The sequence below is a fragment of the Epinephelus lanceolatus genome, chromosome 5, assembly GCF_041903045.1.
Source record: "Epinephelus lanceolatus isolate andai-2023 chromosome 5, ASM4190304v1, whole genome shotgun sequence".
NCBI lineage: Eukaryota > Metazoa > Chordata > Actinopteri > Perciformes > Serranidae > Epinephelus > Epinephelus lanceolatus.
The window spans coordinates 26,648,433-26,667,469 of record NC_135738.1 but is presented as its reverse complement, the minus strand read 5'-3'; the positions used below and the strand labels follow the sequence as shown (position 1 = coordinate 26,667,469).

Sequence of the window (19,037 nt, the reverse complement as noted above, 5' to 3'; positions counted from 1 at the left end):
AAATGTTTTTTTTTTTGTTTCAGCTCATCAAAACAAATCCTTTTATTATCAATATAATGAGCTTTAGTGCTTCCTCACAACTAAAAAACTAAAGTAGAAGTCTAATATGAATATTTTGACATCTGTGTATATATTTTTTGTTAAATTATTTGAGATATTTAAACAATTCTTGAGCATTTTCCACGTTTTTCCTCCATTTTTGATAACTGACAGTCCAGCAGAGGCAAACAGACAGATAACTGACATCATGAATGCCCCTCCAGTGAGCTGCCTCCTGTGTTATACTGCTGGTATTGTTGCAGTCAGTGCACAGTGAGCAGTACAGTGCTGTGTCTTGTCCTGCAGGCAGTAAACAGTCTGCTGCTGCTGCTGCTCTCCCTCCCCCGTGCGTCGCAACGTCACCCGCTAAGCCCCGCCCCCGGCCTGGCTCTCACGCACCAGTTACGTCTGACCGTAAAAAATAGAAACTTCCAAGATGGCCGAGGCCGTGGACTCCATGCATTTCGCAGCAAACAGCAAAACAAATTCCCCTAAACCCCTGATAGCTAAGCGGCCGCCGGAGAGCCGACCGCAGTCTTCCAGTGACATCTACCCGCCGCCCCCTAAGAAGGTCCGGGTGGAGGAGAAGGGCCTGAAGCACAGGAAACTGAACGGAGAGGTGTGCGCAGGGGAAAAACACAACGGGAAGCAGAGTTGTGGGAGCCCAGCGAAATGGAGTTTCGGCCCGGCCAAGGCGAGCCACTCCACCGCCGCCGCGGTGCCAGCGACTCCCGCTCGGAAAATCTTCAAAATCAGCAACTTCCTCGCGTCGCCTCACAAAGTGAAAAAGGCGAAAGAGAAGCGGCACAAGGAGAAGGAGAAAGGAGGTGAAGCGCAGCGGAGCTCAGCCGTTGGTGTGGAGAGAGTGAGCCCAGCTAGCTGCCATACAAAGACCGAGAACGGCGACGTGAAAATGCTACAGAGAGGTAGGACAACACAGACAGCCTGCTCCACACAGCACTCTGCTCAAACACTTCACGGTCACATTTAAAACTCTACGTGACACTAAAACGCCATAAAATGATTTATTACATTATTACATAATATTCTCCACCACAGGCCCCAGTATTTATTAGGCCCAGATGGTGTTACATACACGTGGAAATGTTTGTTCGTCAGTTATGTTGCTCTGCATGGATGTAGCGGCATTTCACCTCACTGTGTCTCCTTCTCTGCTCCTCACAGACCACCGTGTGAAGGAGAAGGACAGGGAGAAGAAGAAGGAGAAGAGCAAAGAGTGGAAAAATCACAAAATGCCACCTGTGCATGAGATTGCAAGAGAAAACGGAGATGTGATTTCACCACAGAAAGGTAGGGATGACATTTAAGGCAGTGATATTTTTTTTTAAATATTTCATTATAACTTTAAATTAAATTAGTCTTTTAAACATGTTACAATATTAGAAGTGTGGCTGAGGTCACTTCTAATTGTATAAAATGAGTCCAAGATTATTACATGTCTGATTTATAACAATATATTTGATAAAATAAAGATTTCTAAGAGGAAAAAATGCCATAAATTTACAGTTCATGCCAATTAAAACACTTGCCATACATTAAAACATAAACTATATCAAAGTGTCCTTACTGTTACACAAAGTTATCAAAGTTCTCATGTAATTTAAGTATATTAAACTTTTATTTCCCCATCTCCACTACTTATTATAGGCCTCACATGATGCACAACATTACTGTTAAAATTCAGTTTTATTTATAAAGCCCAATATCACAAATCACAATTTGCCTCAGACCCTCACAGCAGATAAGGAAAACTCTGGGGAAAAAATGGTAGAAAGCTCAGGAAGAGCAACTGAGGAGGGATCCCTCTTCCAGGACGGACATACGTGCTATACATATCATGTGTACAGAGCAGATCCACATAATAAATTTCCAATCTTTCATTACAGAGTCTAAGGAGAAGCCCAAAGCTGGCTCCGATGAAGACCTCCTGCTGAAGAAACTTAAGAAGAAGAAGAAAAAGAAGCACAAAGACGGCGAGCGGGTGAAGGAGCGGCACAGCCGACCCAAAATGTATCATCGCTCATGCCAGACCATGTGCTCAGGGGTGTCTCTGGGTCTGCCCGAGTTCCTCAGTCGAATCAACGGGAACAACAACAGCATCAACAGCAGCAGTCTACTCCACGCCAGCGCAACATCACAACAACACCAGGATCCTCCTCTCACTGCCGCTACCTCCGTCTCCATCTCCTCCATGGTCAGGGACAGGCTCGGCTACAGCTCCCCGCTCCACTGCACCCCAGCACCAGGCTTGTCAGGCCTGGAGTTTGGCCATTTGATGCATATCGAGCAGCAGGCCAATGGAGGGGCGTCTGTGGTGCACGCCTACACCGAGCAGCTTGCCTGTCTGTCTCCGGCTGAGATGCAGCGTTTTGCTGAGGAGTTTGTGACCCTGTCGTTCAGCGAGGATGACGCCCAGGCTGCGTGTTTTGTGATGGGAATCATCCATGGAGCGGCATCCTACCTCCCAGACTTCCTGGACTACTTCTCCTATAAGTTCCCCAATGCGCCAGTAAAGATGGAGGTGCTCGGGAAGAAGGACATAGAGACGACAACCATGGCCAACTTCCACTCTCAGGTGAGATTATTGTATTTTTTGGAGACAACATAGATCGAAGGCTCTGTGTGTAAGAGGACACCGAACTGTCCACTTTGATAGTGTGAAGCGTCAGTTTGTAGTCTGGAGGTGTGAGCAGCACAGACTGAACTGCTACAAGCTGAAACAACACATCAACAGTTGTTTGGTCCTTTGCGTTGTCTGTGTGTCAGTCTTTGTCCAGGCTGTTGGTGGATAGAGCTTTTCACGCTGCCTTGAGCCATCTTTACTCCTGTGTTCAAAGTGTTTCAGCATCCAGCTTGACTCGTGGAGTTGAATGCTGCGTGTCTCGTTGTTTGTCACCTAACATAATGGATTATTGAAAAACTCCTCTGTTGGAGTGCTTGGTAGTGATTATGGCACCTTCAGTTGGAGCTGTGCTTTCATGTCAGCCTCTGAGGATACTACGTAAGAAAGTTAAATTGTCTGTGAGTTATAAAACAAAGTTGTTGTACGCCTCATAAAGGTGACAGCAACCATCTGGGATGACTGTTTCACAGTGGCCTTGGTTTGTGTTGTTGTTATTCCTTTACCTCATGAGAGATAATCTTGAGAGTTTAGCTTTCACTTGCTTGCGTTTTGATCATTTATAAATTTTTGATCCATTTCATTTATACCTATCTGATCAGAAATAATTCTCTTTGACTTCTTAACATCAAACAGAAAGTCAAACAGGAGTCAAACTAATCCAAAAATTCTACATTTAATGTGAAAACCTGTGATATGAGCTGATTTGACAAGACAGAAATAGGATTTTGCCAGGCGTAGATCAGAAAATAAATTATGAACACCAGTGCAGACAGACTGCTCAATCTGAGATCAGTGTTCTTATAAGGAATTTGCTTGTTTGTAGAAAGGACCTTCAATAAAATAGCACAATTGTTACTCCCAAACCTGCAGTTTTATTTTTTGGTTCACAATTTTTTCCATGTGAGACTTCACACAGTGTTTCTCGACTGTACATGTCTAAAGGCCCAGACACACCAAACCTAAATCAAAGAACTAGTGATGATGAATGCGGACTGTGTCACCTCATGTTGCCTGTGCCTTAGCCAAAAAGTTGCACTGGAATACATCACAAAGAGTACAGCCAACAACCAACTAGCATGTACGTTCTGCATCTGCGTGAGAGGAAATAACTCTCCATAACAGAAGGCAGCGGTAGTCTGTATTCGTCATTCAAAAAAGGAAACAAAAAGACCCACAAGATTGTATGTAAAATCAACCCAGTGTTGAAAGAACACAGGATATTTACTGTGCGCTTATGTACGATAACACAAAAAAATTATATAACATTTCTGTGTAAGAGCTCAATGGCTAAAATAATAATCTTACCCTATATAATGAGTTTGTTTTCTCTTGTGTTTCTTTTCTTATGCGCTGAGCAGAACCGCCAGTCTACCAAACAGCCGACAAGGGCTGATTAGTGCCAACTGTGCGATGCACACCACAAAAACTATGGTGACAGACGCTCACTGACGTCCCGACATTGACCAACAGCCAACTGTCAGCTTAGTGTGTCAAGGCACTAAGAAAAAATAATTTCAGTCCTTAGAATACGGCGCAAATGTCTGAAGAAGCACCAAGAACTTGCCTTTCAAAGTAATTCTTAAAGTGGAGACAAGTTTTTTGCTTTAACGTATCATTATGACGTAAATGTTAATTACACAGTGTATTGGCTATTGAGTTATGGCACCATCGGCGTTTGGATTGGTTCCTTATAAGCCCCGCTTTCACTATGCAACTCTCTCTGCCACTGGGTACGATCTCCTGGAAAATGAAGGCTCAATTTATGGCACAGAGAAAGTGTATCAACCACTGCGTAGCCAAAACAGGAAGAACATAGCCCTATTGTTTACTCTGGTAGCTATCCCCAGTTACCAAAGAGTATCAGTGTAAGGTTTTTGCAGTTACTGCCCCCAGTAGCGGAAATTGCCAACAGTGAAACAACCGATGTAACTGTGGAAAACAAAATGCAGTGTGTCCCGTGGAAACGGAAAGCGATCTGGTTGTCTTTGCCACAGCGGTGACAACAATTATCCCACGTGGAAATGCTGCCACTTTAAAGATGCGTAAAAAATCTATTGCATCGACCATAAACTTAAGACACAAGAGACGGAACAGTTTTGATTCACCTGACACAGCAGTTAGTTGAAATGTATTTCTTAACTAAAAAGAAGTCAGACATAACACCCACCCTAAGCCTCAATCACAGTTTGTATCCTGGCATCATTTCAACATGTTTTTGGAAAACGAGAGAATCAATTTAGGTCAGGAAAACTCAAGATTATTCAGGCCAAGGACCCCTGACTGGGAAGAAAATGTTCCCAAGGTCTTCCTCCTGATCGTACTGATACTTTAACTGCTTTGTAATCAGATATTCCTTCAGCTTGTCTGGCATCATGACTTTCTCCGCTACCAACATAAGGCAGATGGTGTGTTTCTTCCTGTTGCTGTTCTCAATAAAACCAAACTCGATATAACTGTCAGCATATTTTCTTAATTTAGCCAGTTTGGGCTTAATGTCACTGAGATGGATAAGCAGCAGCGTTCAGTGCCCCTCGAGTTGTGAGTGAGTGATTCATGACTGTGTTTGCTGTTAGACTGATGAGATGTGTCAGAATTAAGACAGTCTCTACTGGCACTGAGCTTACATGTGGAAGTAATGGATACAGGATTACATGTATTTTATTGCGTAGTTTGGCTCAAGAGCCTGAAATATGGACTTTTTTTTAATAACACAGTACGCAGTGTTTTCTTCCTGTGGGCTGTGTGTCACAGTCATCTGGGTCTTCAGTTCTCACTCTGAGAATCACTTTGTTGGAGCATCCCAAACAACATCTTGTGATGTCACAACATGTTTTGACTGTTTTTATTGTAGTGTTTATGGTAAACAAAGTCAAGCATACCTTTTGAGAGAGGATGTAGCAAGAATTACGGTAATGAATGAAACATGAATGAACGAACATTTATGTAGGTAAAAAAGAAAAGGGTACAGACTCTTGTGAGCCTTTTTACTTTGTCTGTTCAAGGCAGAAATGTCCTGTTGCTATTCCGCCTGGCTGTTCTGTGTTAACAAGTATGATTGCAGAATGGAGAGACACGGTTGTCTCATCTTTAGGCCCACAGCAGAGGTAGTAACGGTACCAGATGGACATCTGTGCAAAAGCAACAGCTAGCAGGTGGGGACAAGTGTTTTAGCGACATGTTATGTGTGCGATCCAACACTGGGAGATTAAAAAGCAGCTAGAAGCAGTTAGCAGCTAACTCAAAGAAGAATATCAACCAAAAATGTCCCCAAACTTGGAAGACAATAACGTCCGGGAGCTTCATACCCTCTGAGCAGAGGACAAGACAATGAATGATTACATTTGCCATGTTTTGAGAGCGCTGCCAGACATGTATGTTACATGTCACACTTGAAGCTGACGTTGTTGTGTTAGGTCACGCCTCTTTTGCTTCTGTAACGCTGTCATGCTATCTAAAATCACACACTGGGGCGACATTAAAAAAGCAACGCTGGCATAATGAAGAATCTTCGTTACTGCCCTATAACGGGATCTCTGTGTAAAACGGGCTATGCTGTTTCTGGGGCAAACTTTTGTGGTGCTTTGGTGACTGGTGGGAACAAAATGTGTCAGGTGTCCATGTTCCTTTGTTTTCAACTTCAAACTGTCCTAGCATAGTTTTAAGCCTATATTTAGGCTGTTTTTTATGCTGCAACATTAATGCTTTTTCACACAAAATTAAGTTAGAAGGTTGGGCTGCACAATATATTGTTTTGTTATCATCATCATAGTAACAACATGTGCGATAAAGACATCCCGAGAGCATTGATAATGCACCAGAAATTTTTTGAGTTAGTTAAAAGAGTGAATCAGTAGAAAAGTGCAGATTAGAATGAAACTATATTTCTTTTTTATGGTGCCTTTTGTGTTAAGTGCAAAGTTAAACTCAACAAGAATTTTGTTGTAATTTAGGAGTTTACTGAAAGCAGCAGGAAGGCATAACTGAGTACACTTTATCTGTTTATCACAAGTTATGGTTATCAAAATATTCAACAACTTCATTTCATGTTTTCTTCATGTGGTGAAGCCCTGTTAGAAAAGATGGTGTGCCTCTGCAGAGAGTAGAGCAGAGCGGCAGTGGTCTGGTCGATCTTTTGGAAGTCACCAACTCCAGAGTAGATGTAGTATTGATTGGTTTCAAAACTTTTATGCATCTGTAGACTTTCTCCAACATGTTTGGTGTCATTGGACCTGTACTAACATTTAGACTCGGGAGTCTCACATGAAGTGGTTTTACTCTGCTCTGCCTCAGTCTGCTCTTTCTTTTTTAAGGGCCAACATTTTTATGGACAAGTGTTCTTTTTTTCTTTGTTAACACATTGGCAGTAGTTAAATAAACACTTTCAGGGCCATATCAATTTAGTCAGAACCTGGTTTCATTATCTATCATTTTAAAAAGGCCAACATTAAACTGTTACTCCTACTGTTTTCACATCTCCTACTTGCAGTGCGATGCAGCCTTTAAGATACAGGTCATACAATTTTTCTTTTTACACTCTTTATATTTCCTTACATGTAACTTGCAATATTTGTGACATGGTACCACTGATGCACCTGTCAGTATATGGTAGCTTTGTTCATAGTCATATTGTAATATAGGTGCACCTCTTAGCACAATTTTTGTCATTGTTTGTCATTTATAGCAGACACACTTTCATTTAAAGGTTTCACCGTCATTATCTCCGCTAGGTATAAGCCTGGAGGGGATCATTTGATTAGTCATGTGTGTGTGCGCACAAGTGTGTGTTTGTCTATCTGTAGCTGATCTTGCAAACCACTCGACTAATCAGTATAATATTTTGCGTGCACATGTATGACAGCAGCCTGGCCAGCTGCTTGGTCACCTAATTTGTTCTTGCACCTCCCTTTTCTCCACACGTAGGATATTTTACCATATTGCTGTGTGTGTAAATGGAAGCTTTATTACCTAGAGGGGTAACTGGGCTTACAGGCAGCAGTCAATAAATACAGAAAAGCACAGCAATAAATCAGAAGAAACAGCAAGTATAAAAAAGGTAACAAGTATACAACCAACGTCATTGTTTTAATTGTCACCAGAATCATTTGGGGAAAGCACTCAGGAGAAGAAGAAGCCAGAAACCGTGTCACAGTTACAGCTACTAACAGGCCAAATTACATTTAGTTTAAAAAGCCAATAAATTATGGAAAAAGACCTCATATACTCTTCAGTGCCGCCTCCAGGGAGATAAAACCTCCGTTCTGATCGAAGTAAATTAAACTTATTGTGTAAAGCATGATGAGAGTCCAATAGGATGACCTGAGCTTTCTGTGAGTGAAATATATATATATATATATATAGCACATGCACATGTTTATATTATTGTATATATTTTGTCTATGTACATAATTTGGTACATCTTGCAGTAAGATAACACCACAAACTAAAGCTTCAAAATGATCAGTGTTGAATCACACAAATTTTGACACATAATAAAGGTTTATGAGCTGTTCTGAGGCATCAGTCCCGCTTCATGAAAGCTCATTCACACACTGAGTGTGTTAACATGGACACAGATAACCTGTTTATGAGGCTTATCCCGGTTATGATCATATCAGGGATATGGTGTTTACATGAGCACAGAGAATCAGGTATACATATTCCCTGTATACAAATAAATATATATACATATTTATATATATATATATATATATATATATATATATATATATACTAATAACCTGGATACTGATTAGTGTTGTCTTTTTGTGCAGGCACTTTCATATTTACAAACACAAACCGACAATGTGGGATGAGAACGACGGGCAATATTTAACACTACGTTTACTTCCACTTGACAAGTTAACTTTAATTTCCTTTCTGCTCTGATTGCCAACAGCTCTCTGCTCTGAGCACATCCACGTGTCTTTCGCTCTGTCTCAATGGCACACACACACACACACACACACACACACACACACACACACCCACCATGTAGTTATTTACCTAACATTATTCATAAAAGCAGCACTTCCTTTATAACACTGTCCTCCACATTGGAGCCAGCCTGTCACTGTCACTAACACCAGGTAGGACAGGGGAGCAGTGGATGAACACGTCTGTTTCTTCCTCGCTCCAGACTTGAGACGCTGTCACTGCTGCCATTGTTTGTATTTCTGTTAAGTCACTTGGCTAAAGCCGTACCTGCGCCGGTCGTCAATGGCACTCAGTAACTGAGATAAGATGTATACATGCAACAGTATCCCGATTTCTTTTGGAGTGCTCCAGATAGTGTATTCGGGTATCTTATTAATGGGATAAGGGCTTATACTTGTTTCTGAAAAGAGGATATGGTGTTTACATGTTCACACACGACCCAGATACTTCAAAAACCTGTTCATGAATGGGTTATTAATGTCAGTGTAAACGCACTCACTGCTAAAGTGAACACTTAAATATTGGTGTGCATCCATCAGAGCCTTGATTTCTGCTGAATAACTCGTGAACCTGAGGTCTGATTTTGTTGTCAGCCGGTGTGCTTGTCTGGATTTGCTAGTGTAATCCACAGTGTTTGAAAATTTGAGTTAATGGTTCACAAATTTTCCAGTAAGATGGTCTTTTATTTGCCTTTTGTTTGTTGTGGTTGATATTATACTCTCGATGACTGTCGCATGTCTTGGAGGTCCACCAAAGACCTAAATCTGTGTTGTTAAGATTAACTAACAAACAGATGCTGATGGTGCTGTTATTGTTTATTAGAGGCAGGTGCACTGAAAAGGTCACACCTCTTATGCTCAACGGCAGCTCCATTACTATTTTTCCAGATTTTTCTATCATCCCGTTGCTTTCCCGTAGTATTCCTTATGTGTGTTTTAGTGTCAAAATGCTATCTTCCCAAGCCTTCTGCAAAGTGTTGTTGCACAATAAAGTTGTCTGAATCTGAATCTGCTACATATAAACCCACATACTGCCGTGGACACCATGTAAGTTTGGTGCTACAAGTCACACAATAATGCAAATAAAGTAAAGGTATAACTCAGCCGAAGACCGGCAACTCCTGTGGGCTGTGAGGTAAAATTACTGTTTTTGTCAAAGGAGTTTGGTGGCTTAAAAGGGGTCAATATAACGGTTTCCATCCCAAAGGGCTGTGTGATGGCAAGGTAAAGCGGTACAACAAAACATAAATATAGCATGTACTTTTTTTTTTGGTTTGTTTTTTTTTAGTTGGCTTAAATACATGTTGCTGTTGCCCCCATCTAAAGCCACCACACTTCAATAATTTTACCTCACATAGCACATATAGCAGTTGCTGCCTACCATTGCCTCTGATAGGTTATTTAGTTTGGGTTATCATGTGACTTTCAGAACCAAAATAATGTGGCGTCCATAGCAGTGCATTCATTGCCAAGCTTGTATGTCCTGACACTGCTGCTGCTTCTCCAAACTAGGGGCATGCTAGCCGTGAGCTATTGTATGTAATACACTGACTCAGGATCTATAAATGTGTTCATGCGGTACAAATGCAGTATTAAATTGAAACTCAGTGTGTTTTCACGTGGTTGAATAACAGTTTGATAATAATAAAACAGCACCATCACTTTCCTCACTCTCTGTGCTTATACTGTCAGCGAATGGCAAGTGTTGGGGGTGAGGAAGAAGAGGGCATCAGCACTGTAATGTATGTCACTGTTTTTTGCCAACAGCTGAGTTGGGAGTTTCCATTTAAAAAGCACAGAAAATAACGCAAATAACGGACGCATATGATGTTTGAAAAACATCTCAGCTGACAGTAAAGTGCCTCTCAGGTGAGGGTCTGATCTGTTTTGTCAATGGTCCCTCCTGCAGGTGAAGCGGACCTATTCCCAGGGAACGTACCGCGCTGGGGCCATGCGGCAGGTCAGTCTGGTCGGTGCCGTGGACGAAGAGGTCGGAGACTACTTCCCAGAGTTCATCAGCATGTTAGAGGAATCTCCCTTTCTGGTGGTGAGTGTGTTTGTTATGTCTGCATGTGTACACACACACCCCCACAGCCAGCGGACGCTTGAACGTCTGTTTTTCATTTCCTTGCAAGTGGCTACGAGTCATTATGTAACGCGGAAGTTTCTCGCCCTGTGTTTATGCAGCGGACTCTGCCCTGGGGAACGTTCTCCAGTCTGCGGCTGCAGAGCCCCACTGAGAGCGACGACGGCCCCATTATGTGGGTCAGACCGGGGGAACAGATGATCCCTATGGCAGATATGCCAAAATCACCCTTCAAAAGGAAAAGGTGGGCTGACACATTGAGTCTGTAAATGTTTGCCAGTGCACAGTTGTTATCGTCTCACCAGCATCCTCATTTTCAAAAGAACTGGTCTGAAGTAAAGCTGACGTAGCAAAATGAGTGACATACTTTGAGCTTATCTCTCAACTCTACATGCATGTACAGGTACCAAATCATGCCTTGAACATATCCTGACTGTTGCGAATAATTTCAGGTCCACCAATGAGATAAAGAACCTGCAGTATCTACCCCGAGCCAGTGAGCCCAGGGAGATGCTGTTTGAGGACCGGACGAGAGCCCACGCCGACCACATCGGTCAGGGCTTCGAGAGACAAACTACTGCTGCTGTAGGTGTGCTGAAGGCTGTGCGCTGCGGAGAGGAGTAAGTACCCAGAGACACCTTCTGACACTTCTGCATAAAATACAAGCTCAGACCAGTAAACAGGACTTTTTGCGTATTGCCTCACAGAAGTGACGCTCCAGCTCGGATCACCAAAGACGTTGTGTGTTTCCACGCTGGGGATTTCCCAGATGTGGTCATGAGGCTGCAGCTGGACCTCCATGAACCTCCGCTGTCTCAGGTAGGTCAGAGATATTGACCGTGCCTGGTACGATACAGTGGTATGAATAGATTTTTTTATCTGCTTGTGTGCTGAAATGTATCAAACATAGTGGAGCATTTCATCTCTAAAGAGACAGATACTTCCCCCAGGAGACCAAAAATGGACTTAGATTTGCCAGGAGGTCAGAAACATGACTCCAGACGAATGATAATGTTGCCCGGTGTCTGCTCAATGTATTCTAACATTTTCACCATCTATATCACCATTATACGGTGATCATATGTTGTGTCTACAGTTTATTACATTGTCCCCAGGCCTTCAAAGTTGTCTAGTAATGCAGCATTAAAGGGACAGTTCACCCCAAAATCAAAAATATATATTTTGTCTTTTATCTGTAGAGCTGTTAATTAGTCTAGATTAGGGATGGGCAAACAATCAAAATTCATTATTCGATCATCAAAAAAAATTAACGATCAATTATCGATTAATTAATAAGCAAGTACAGTGCAGACTGTCGCCGCAAGACAGCGCAGCTGCCCCAGTTTTGAGCTTCAGCTGAACAGCTATGTCTCCTTCCAGAAATCATGACCCTGTCATTCAAGATAATCTACAGACCTTATTGTGAGCAGTTTCATGTCGGAACAATTTTCTCTTGACTGAACTACACCTGCCAACCGTATCACTGCACAGAAGGAAGTGCTCATCTACTGCTAGCTCACCTAGCACCACTGAGCTAGCTAATGTTACAGCTCAGCCAAGGGGGACGCCATTAATATTAACATATCATGTTGTCACAAGCCTTTCGTTGATTAGTAGATGCACGCCTTCTTCTGTGCAGTGATACAGTTGGGGGTGTAGTTTGGTAGAAAGAAACTAGTCCCTATATGATAAGACTCAGTTTTTTTCTTTCTACCATGCAAGAATTTAAATATTCACTAGTTTTTTGAGGGACCTCTGAATCTCATGTTCCTGTCACTGCTTCCACAGTGTGTACAGTGGATCGATGACGCCAAGCTGAACCAGCTGAGGAGGGAGGGGATCCGATACGCCCGAATCCAGCTCTACCACGATGACATCTACTTCATTCCCAGAGGAGTCGTCCACCAGTTCAAAACCGTGTCTGCTGTCTGCAGTCTGGCCTGGCACATCCGGCTCAAACAGTATCACCAACAGGAAGAGAAGGAGGAGGAGGCGGAACAAGCGGAAGAGGAGGAGGAAGAGGTTAAGGAAGAGGAGAATTGTGTGCCCAGTGAAGTAACACTTCATATCAAAGAGGAGGAGGTAGACGAGGAGGTCGAGGGGACGGAGTGCGAGCCTGCTGTACAGACGGTGATGAAGCTGGAGGAAGAGGACGTCAAGGGAGGGGAGGGGCCGCCCTCACAAACTCCGACACAGATTTTCAAGGAGGAAGAGCAGGAGAACAGAGCTGAGATGAAGGGGTCGTCAACAACACAGTCTCCACCTTTCGTCAAAAAGGAGAGAGATGAAGGTGTACTTACACACACACTAACGGAGCCTAAAGCTGAGGAAGATGAGAAAGAGGATGTTATGGGAGGGGGAGAAGGAGGTGCAGACACATGCCAGACACTGCAGAAGGGCCACGAGGAGGGTGGAGTGGACAGTGCATCCCTAAAATCACTACAGCAAATTAGGAAGGAGAATGACGTGGAGGAAGAGAGGCAGCAAAAGATAACTGTACCGGGTCAAGGTCTAAAAGAGAAATCTAAAGATAGTTTAACAAGCACTTACAACACACCACAAATCAAAAAGGAAAAGGACAAAGGAAAAAGAGAGAAAGATGAAAAGGAAAGGGTTAAAGAGAAGGAGAAGAAGGACAAGGATAGGAGTAAAGAGAAGGAAAGGGATAAAAAGGATCGGGGGAAAGACAGGGATAGAGAGAAGGACAGGATGAGAGAGCAGGATAAAGTTAAGGCTGAGGGAGGAAGAGAGAGTGGAACATCAACGCAGCCGCTGCAGCACTTAAGGAAAAAAGAGGACGAGGAGCGGACAAGAGAGGGCAGTAAAGCCTCTCAGACGTCCCTGCCTGCACAGAGAGACGAGAAATGGGCCAAGGAATGGGACTTAAAGACACAACCCCAAGTCAAGAGAGAGAAGGAGCACGATAAAGACAGGGTGGGCACGCAGGGAGTGTCTCACTTACGGCCTGACAGAGAGGAGGCTCGAGACGCCTGCTCACATAAACACAAGTCTTCACACGGGAAGAAGGAGAAAAGCGGGCACAGGGAGGGCAACATGTCGAGTACGCAGGGGGTGCAGGCAAAGTCGGGGAGAGAGGACGGGAAGACGGGCACCCCCAAACCTGCCAACATTCAAGTTAAGAAAGACGGAAAGAAGGACGTCAACAGTAAAGAGGAGAGGAAGAAGTCTGCCTCTGGTGCCGCGCCACCAGAACACAAACCACCACGGACGCTCATCACCTTTGACCTCTTTAAGCCGATGGAGGCTCACCAGACACTGGCCCTTTCCTTCACAGACAGTCGGCCTAAGACCCACCATCACAGTGACTCTCGAGGCTCTTCCTCTAAGCCTGGATCGGACAGTCGGACAGTTGTGCCCTCTAAAGGCCCAAAAGTAAAGGACTCAGTGCAGGGAAAACCTGCCACACCCCTACAGGACACTCGGCCGCAGCAGCACTCGTTAAAACAGCCCCTTAAAACACACACACCCCAAACACAGAAAGACTTCTTAATATGAATGTCTAGATGTCTAGTCTTCTTTTTTTACTGTACAACTTACGCCGAGGCTTTGGTAAAGTATTTGAAAATGCATCCTTCCTTCAGACACCAACTGGTCTCCCTAATTTTTAACCAAAAGGCGGGGTGCATTCTAATTCTTTGCCGACACAGCCACAATACTCCAGCGACGCAGTGAAAAGAGGATGCACTCTCCAAGTACTTTATCAGTGCCTAAGAATGTAAGCTAAGTAGCTCACTTCACGTTTGTTAGCGAATGTATGTAGGCTCTATATAAAATGTTATGTGACCCATGTGTCAGTGCCTGTGCACTACTTAGCTTCGCTCTTAAAGCACCTACTTTAGGTACTGGACTAACCAATCTGAAAACAACTATCCTTACTCCCTGCTATAGGAATTAACCTACATTCACTGTTCAGGACATCACAGCAAGTCACCCAGCTCCTGCCGAAATCCTCTTTTCCACGACGCTTTAGTAGATGGGGTTCGTTGTTCATAACACTCCAAAAATATCGGAGCAAGTAGTTGTTTTCAGACTGGACGTTGTTTGACTCACACAGGGCTGTAAATGATACTGTATGTACCAAAACTGTACAGTATAGATGTTATTAGCACCAATGTGAGAAAATGTATACAGAAATTGCATATATTTTTTGTAAGACAAGTTTTATTTTCCATAGAACTTATTTATATCATTTACTGTCTGTTTTTATTTGAAACCGATGTATGTGAAAATTTTGTTGTAAATACATTTTATTTCCTAAGATAAGACTTGGTAGTGTGATTTATACTCTGATCAGAACCTCTCAATAAATGGTTCAAAACTACTGACTAAGTGTTCATGTCTTCTGCATTTCATCATCATTAAGGCTTCAGTATTTGTTTTTCTAGCAACATGAAAGACTTTAACCGCAAAATGACCATTTGTAAATCAATTACAAATCAATTACTCACCCGTGAAGGAAACTATTTCTCTGGCATGCCTCCAGAGTGAATGAAGAAAAAAGGCGAATCCTCTATGTGAATTAAAGTAAATGGAAACCAGCTAACTACACCAAAACATGCGTTTACAAACTCACGCAACTCGTGCAGTATAATCCAAGTCTTTTTTTCATCCAGTCGTGATCTCACTCCCTCCCAAACTCATGCGCTTTCACCGCAAACGTCACAATATTAAACACTTCCGCCTACCAGGTGCGCGCCCTGAGCGTGCCCAGGCACGGCTGCTCGGCCGTGCATTTGACTGTATAACCTGACGAATGGTCGTCCTGCGGGCGAAGCATTTTTTAAGCGGCTAGGGGTCAAGAGGTGACGTCACGGGCCCAACACGATCGTTCGCGATGAACTTTGGTACCACGGCAGCAGGTATACAGTCACAGGAAGTTAAGGATTTACATTCAGATTGTGTCAAATTGTGTCTTTTTTGGTACAAACCCCAGGGAAAAAAGTTTTTTTTTTTTTTTTTGCGCATTGTGCAGCCCTATACACAGTGCAGATTGGATAATTTCATTCTGTTATTACGGTATTAGTTTCAGTGTCACATTAGACAATAATGTGTACATATGACGTGATATATGTACCAGCCCAGAGTTCTCCTGGTTAGAATTCCTTCACTGACCATTGTTCAGGAGGTTTTTAAATTGGGAGCCAAATTATCCTTAGAGGTCTCCTCCTCTTCAATACAAACAGAACCGGGGATCAAAACTGGCAAAATTACTAAATAAAGCAGTTTTTCGTTATAATCAGTGTTTGCATATGCTGTTTGGCATGTTGGAGACGGACCGCGAGCCCAGCACCTGCTAATGTGTGCTCATCTTTTTTGTCCGATAATTCAGGATCCAGACATTCAGGAAGTTTTTACTGGGAGCTGAATTATCCGCAGAGGTCTCCTCCTCTTCAAAACAATAGACCCAGTGATTTAAACTGGTAAAAACACTGAATAAAGTGGTTTCATGTTAAAAACTGTATTTCCTACGCTGTTCAGCACGTCACAGACATCACAGATGTATGTTCACCTTTTTTCTGATTCAGACGTTCAGGAGGATTTTACTATGAGCTGAATTATCCAGAGTCTCCCCCTCTCCAAAACAAATAGATTAGGTGATTAAAACAAGTAAAAACAATCAATAAAGCAGTTTCACTCTAAAAACATCTGTGTTTTCCCGACGCTCTTATTGCAGAGGGGCTACTATCTATGGTGGATGATGCAAAAACACGAATGGCCCCATCTAGAGCCAGTATCTGGTTTGTCCGTTCTAGCCAAAGGTGGGAAAATGGTGGTGCAATGTGGTGTTCTCTGACAAGGCGTGCTCCCTCAGTAGATATAAACTGCTCATTCTGAGGTAACAAGAACACAATGATTTATACACACAGATGATGTGTGATGATATATTTAGTTTCTGCCAATATATCCCCCTATATCCCACACACTGAACCTGTAAGATACCAAACTATGCAGACTAGTGTATGGAAAAATCTTCATTTTGATTAAAGATCCAAGGATATCACAGTATGACACACAACTAGCTGTTACTCTGGTGAGATTTTTGACTTTTTCTTTCGCAAAAATTCCAATACAGATTCCTGATCCAATACTAGCACTCTTCTCCCCCATAAACCTGTAAACCACTCAGTTAAGAGTTCACTGGGATTTCTACCCCATGTCACTGAGTCTGCACCCTGCTGTAATTTAAATCTAACACATAGCAGACACAGTGAATATTATAACATTGACAAAGAAGCTGTATGTCACGTGGATCTGTCATGTCTGACCCACACCTGATCAACTTATTAAGGTCAGTGTTGGCCCTGATACCAATCCAGTGGATCAGATTGGTGCATCCCAAGTGAGAAATGCTTGAGCGTAAAGAGTTTTTGTCCCTTACGTTACATTTTAAAACCCACCCAAGTCCAATGGTTCAGTCCCTCCTGTAGTGGAAAACACTGTGTCCCAGCTCCACCAGAGCCCCACCCAGCAGCACCCACAGAGGGACACACACCACACTGATCCACATTTCAGTGTGCCTCTCCAGGCGGGAGCACAGTGTCAGACAGAAGGCCAGCTTCAGCAGCAGGGCCGTCAGGTACCACAGCCTCCTCTTCAGGCTCTGCTCGCCATCCCTGGGGTCAAAGTCTGGCTTGCAGCGCCCTGCCATCTTCACTATCAGCATGAGGATGAGGATGGTGTCAAAGGTCCACACGGGGAGGAAGATGAGAAACCAGTTCCAGTGGATGTTAGAGTCCAGCTTGAGGACCAGCATGATGAGGAAGACGAGGGCGAAGATCCAGGAGAGGAGCACTCGCTGGGCCAGGGACATCTTCATCTGTGGAGGAGGACTGGCTCGGAGCCAGTGTCACCCACACCCAGGGAGACTGAGGACTACAGCCAAGGTGACACACACATACACAGTGATCTGAAAACAAACAAAAACACAGCACAGCAGGCTCACTCTCACTCTCTGAAGGATGTACCGCAATGACTGAAAATACGAGTTAACTTTGGTCACATATCAACACTATGTCCAGCAACACCAGGCTTTCATTACTGTGTCCCTCTGAGGAATCATTGTGTCGTTACTTCCACTAACAGCAGACCTGAAGCTAATGTCTGTTGGCTAGCTGTAGCTAACTTAAGAAACCCAAATAAAACCCTTATTAAAATAAATATATCTTACCAAGTTTACCGGGAGAGCCAACGTTTCTGAAAGACCAGCTCTTCCCCAGCGAGAAAGATGTTAATGCTTTTCAAAAAACGATTTAGTTATAACGTCTAACAGCTCGACAACAGCGAGTAGTACAGCGTAGTTAGCATTTAGCCGTTAGCCACTTCTAGCTTGTCTTCCGCAGCAAGAACTCCGAATTTTCCGGTCAGTCTTTTCAAAATAAAAGCACGAGTTTATAACTGCAAGCCTTCCGGTATCACTTCTTAAAACAAAAGCCGTATTTTATCAACTGATACACTTTAATAGATAACTGCAGGTATGTACAGTAGCTAATATTGAGGACACTGTTCATCTTAAGTACTGAGCTAAAATAAACTTGTTAGTGGACAAGTAACAGTTTGCTGATGCCACAGTAAAGAGTGACTCCCAAAGCTCAACCTTACAAATAAAAACTTACAAAAACTGGTTATTTTGGATGATTTCAGTATTTTTGACTTGGATTTTTTTAATCTATGTGTAAAGCAAAAAAAAAAAAAAAATCTAATTCTTAATGGCATCTGGTTAAGGTTAAAGTTTCCTGAGGTGAGATGGCATGGGAGGTACACGGTATCACAGTGTACAGTATTACACACTTATCATTGTTATTGTTATCAATTGATCCGTAACAATGATCGTAAATGAATGAAAACAGAAGGTTAATATGGCTGAACAAGCTCTTTATTCAGTGGCGGAAGGTCGTTATGATGGGCCCCAGTGCACGCTATTATAACTGGCTGCATAATGTATGCTTGTCGTGCATATATCATCTCGTCACATGATCAGAGGCTTGACACTGGATAACATTAACATAAATATTAGCCAGCAGTCATCATTGTATGACTGTATATCACAAAAAATACCAAAGAAAATAACAAATTATTGATTTTATTTAACAATTTTAATAGTTTATTATAGTTTATTTTGAATAAGCTTATAATTTTGTCATAGAGGCTATTGACTATTTTACAAAAAAATAAAAAATAATGAGACATTTAACTGAATGACAGTTCTTCATTGAAAACAGGCATATTTCCAAGGGCCCATTCTCCATCCAGTCTCTCTCTGTGGCCCCATCGCAACTGCACTGCCTGCACTGTCTATATTTACGCCCCTGGCTTT

General features: G+C 42.8%; 2 protein-coding genes across 2 annotated transcripts; one reads left to right on the top strand and one right to left on the bottom strand.

Moving 5' to 3' along the window:
• The first annotated feature begins 459 nt into the window (after positions 1-459).
• LOC117262202 (lysine-specific demethylase RSBN1L-like) lies at positions 460-15,044 on the top strand. Its single transcript, XM_033634978.2, has 8 exons — positions 460-965; positions 1,225-1,350; positions 1,947-2,635; positions 10,526-10,663; positions 10,804-10,946; positions 11,155-11,322; positions 11,410-11,521; positions 12,491-15,044. The coding sequence occupies exons 1-8, from the start codon at positions 476-478 to the stop codon at positions 14,216-14,218; spliced, it is 3,594 nt and encodes a 1,197-aa protein (XP_033490869.2). The 5' UTR covers positions 460-475; the 3' UTR covers positions 14,219-15,044.
• Positions 15,045-16,591: 1,547 nt separating this feature from the next.
• LOC117262203 (transmembrane protein 60-like) lies at positions 16,592-18,041 on the bottom strand. Its single transcript, XM_033634979.2, has 2 exons — positions 17,892-18,041; positions 16,592-17,630 (listed from the first exon to the last, which is right to left on the bottom strand). Exon 2 carries the CDS (start codon positions 17,538-17,540, stop codon positions 17,136-17,138), a length of 405 nt encoding a protein of 134 aa, XP_033490870.1. The 5' UTR covers positions 17,541-17,630; positions 17,892-18,041; the 3' UTR covers positions 16,592-17,135.
• Positions 18,042-19,037: the final 996 nt, after the last annotated feature.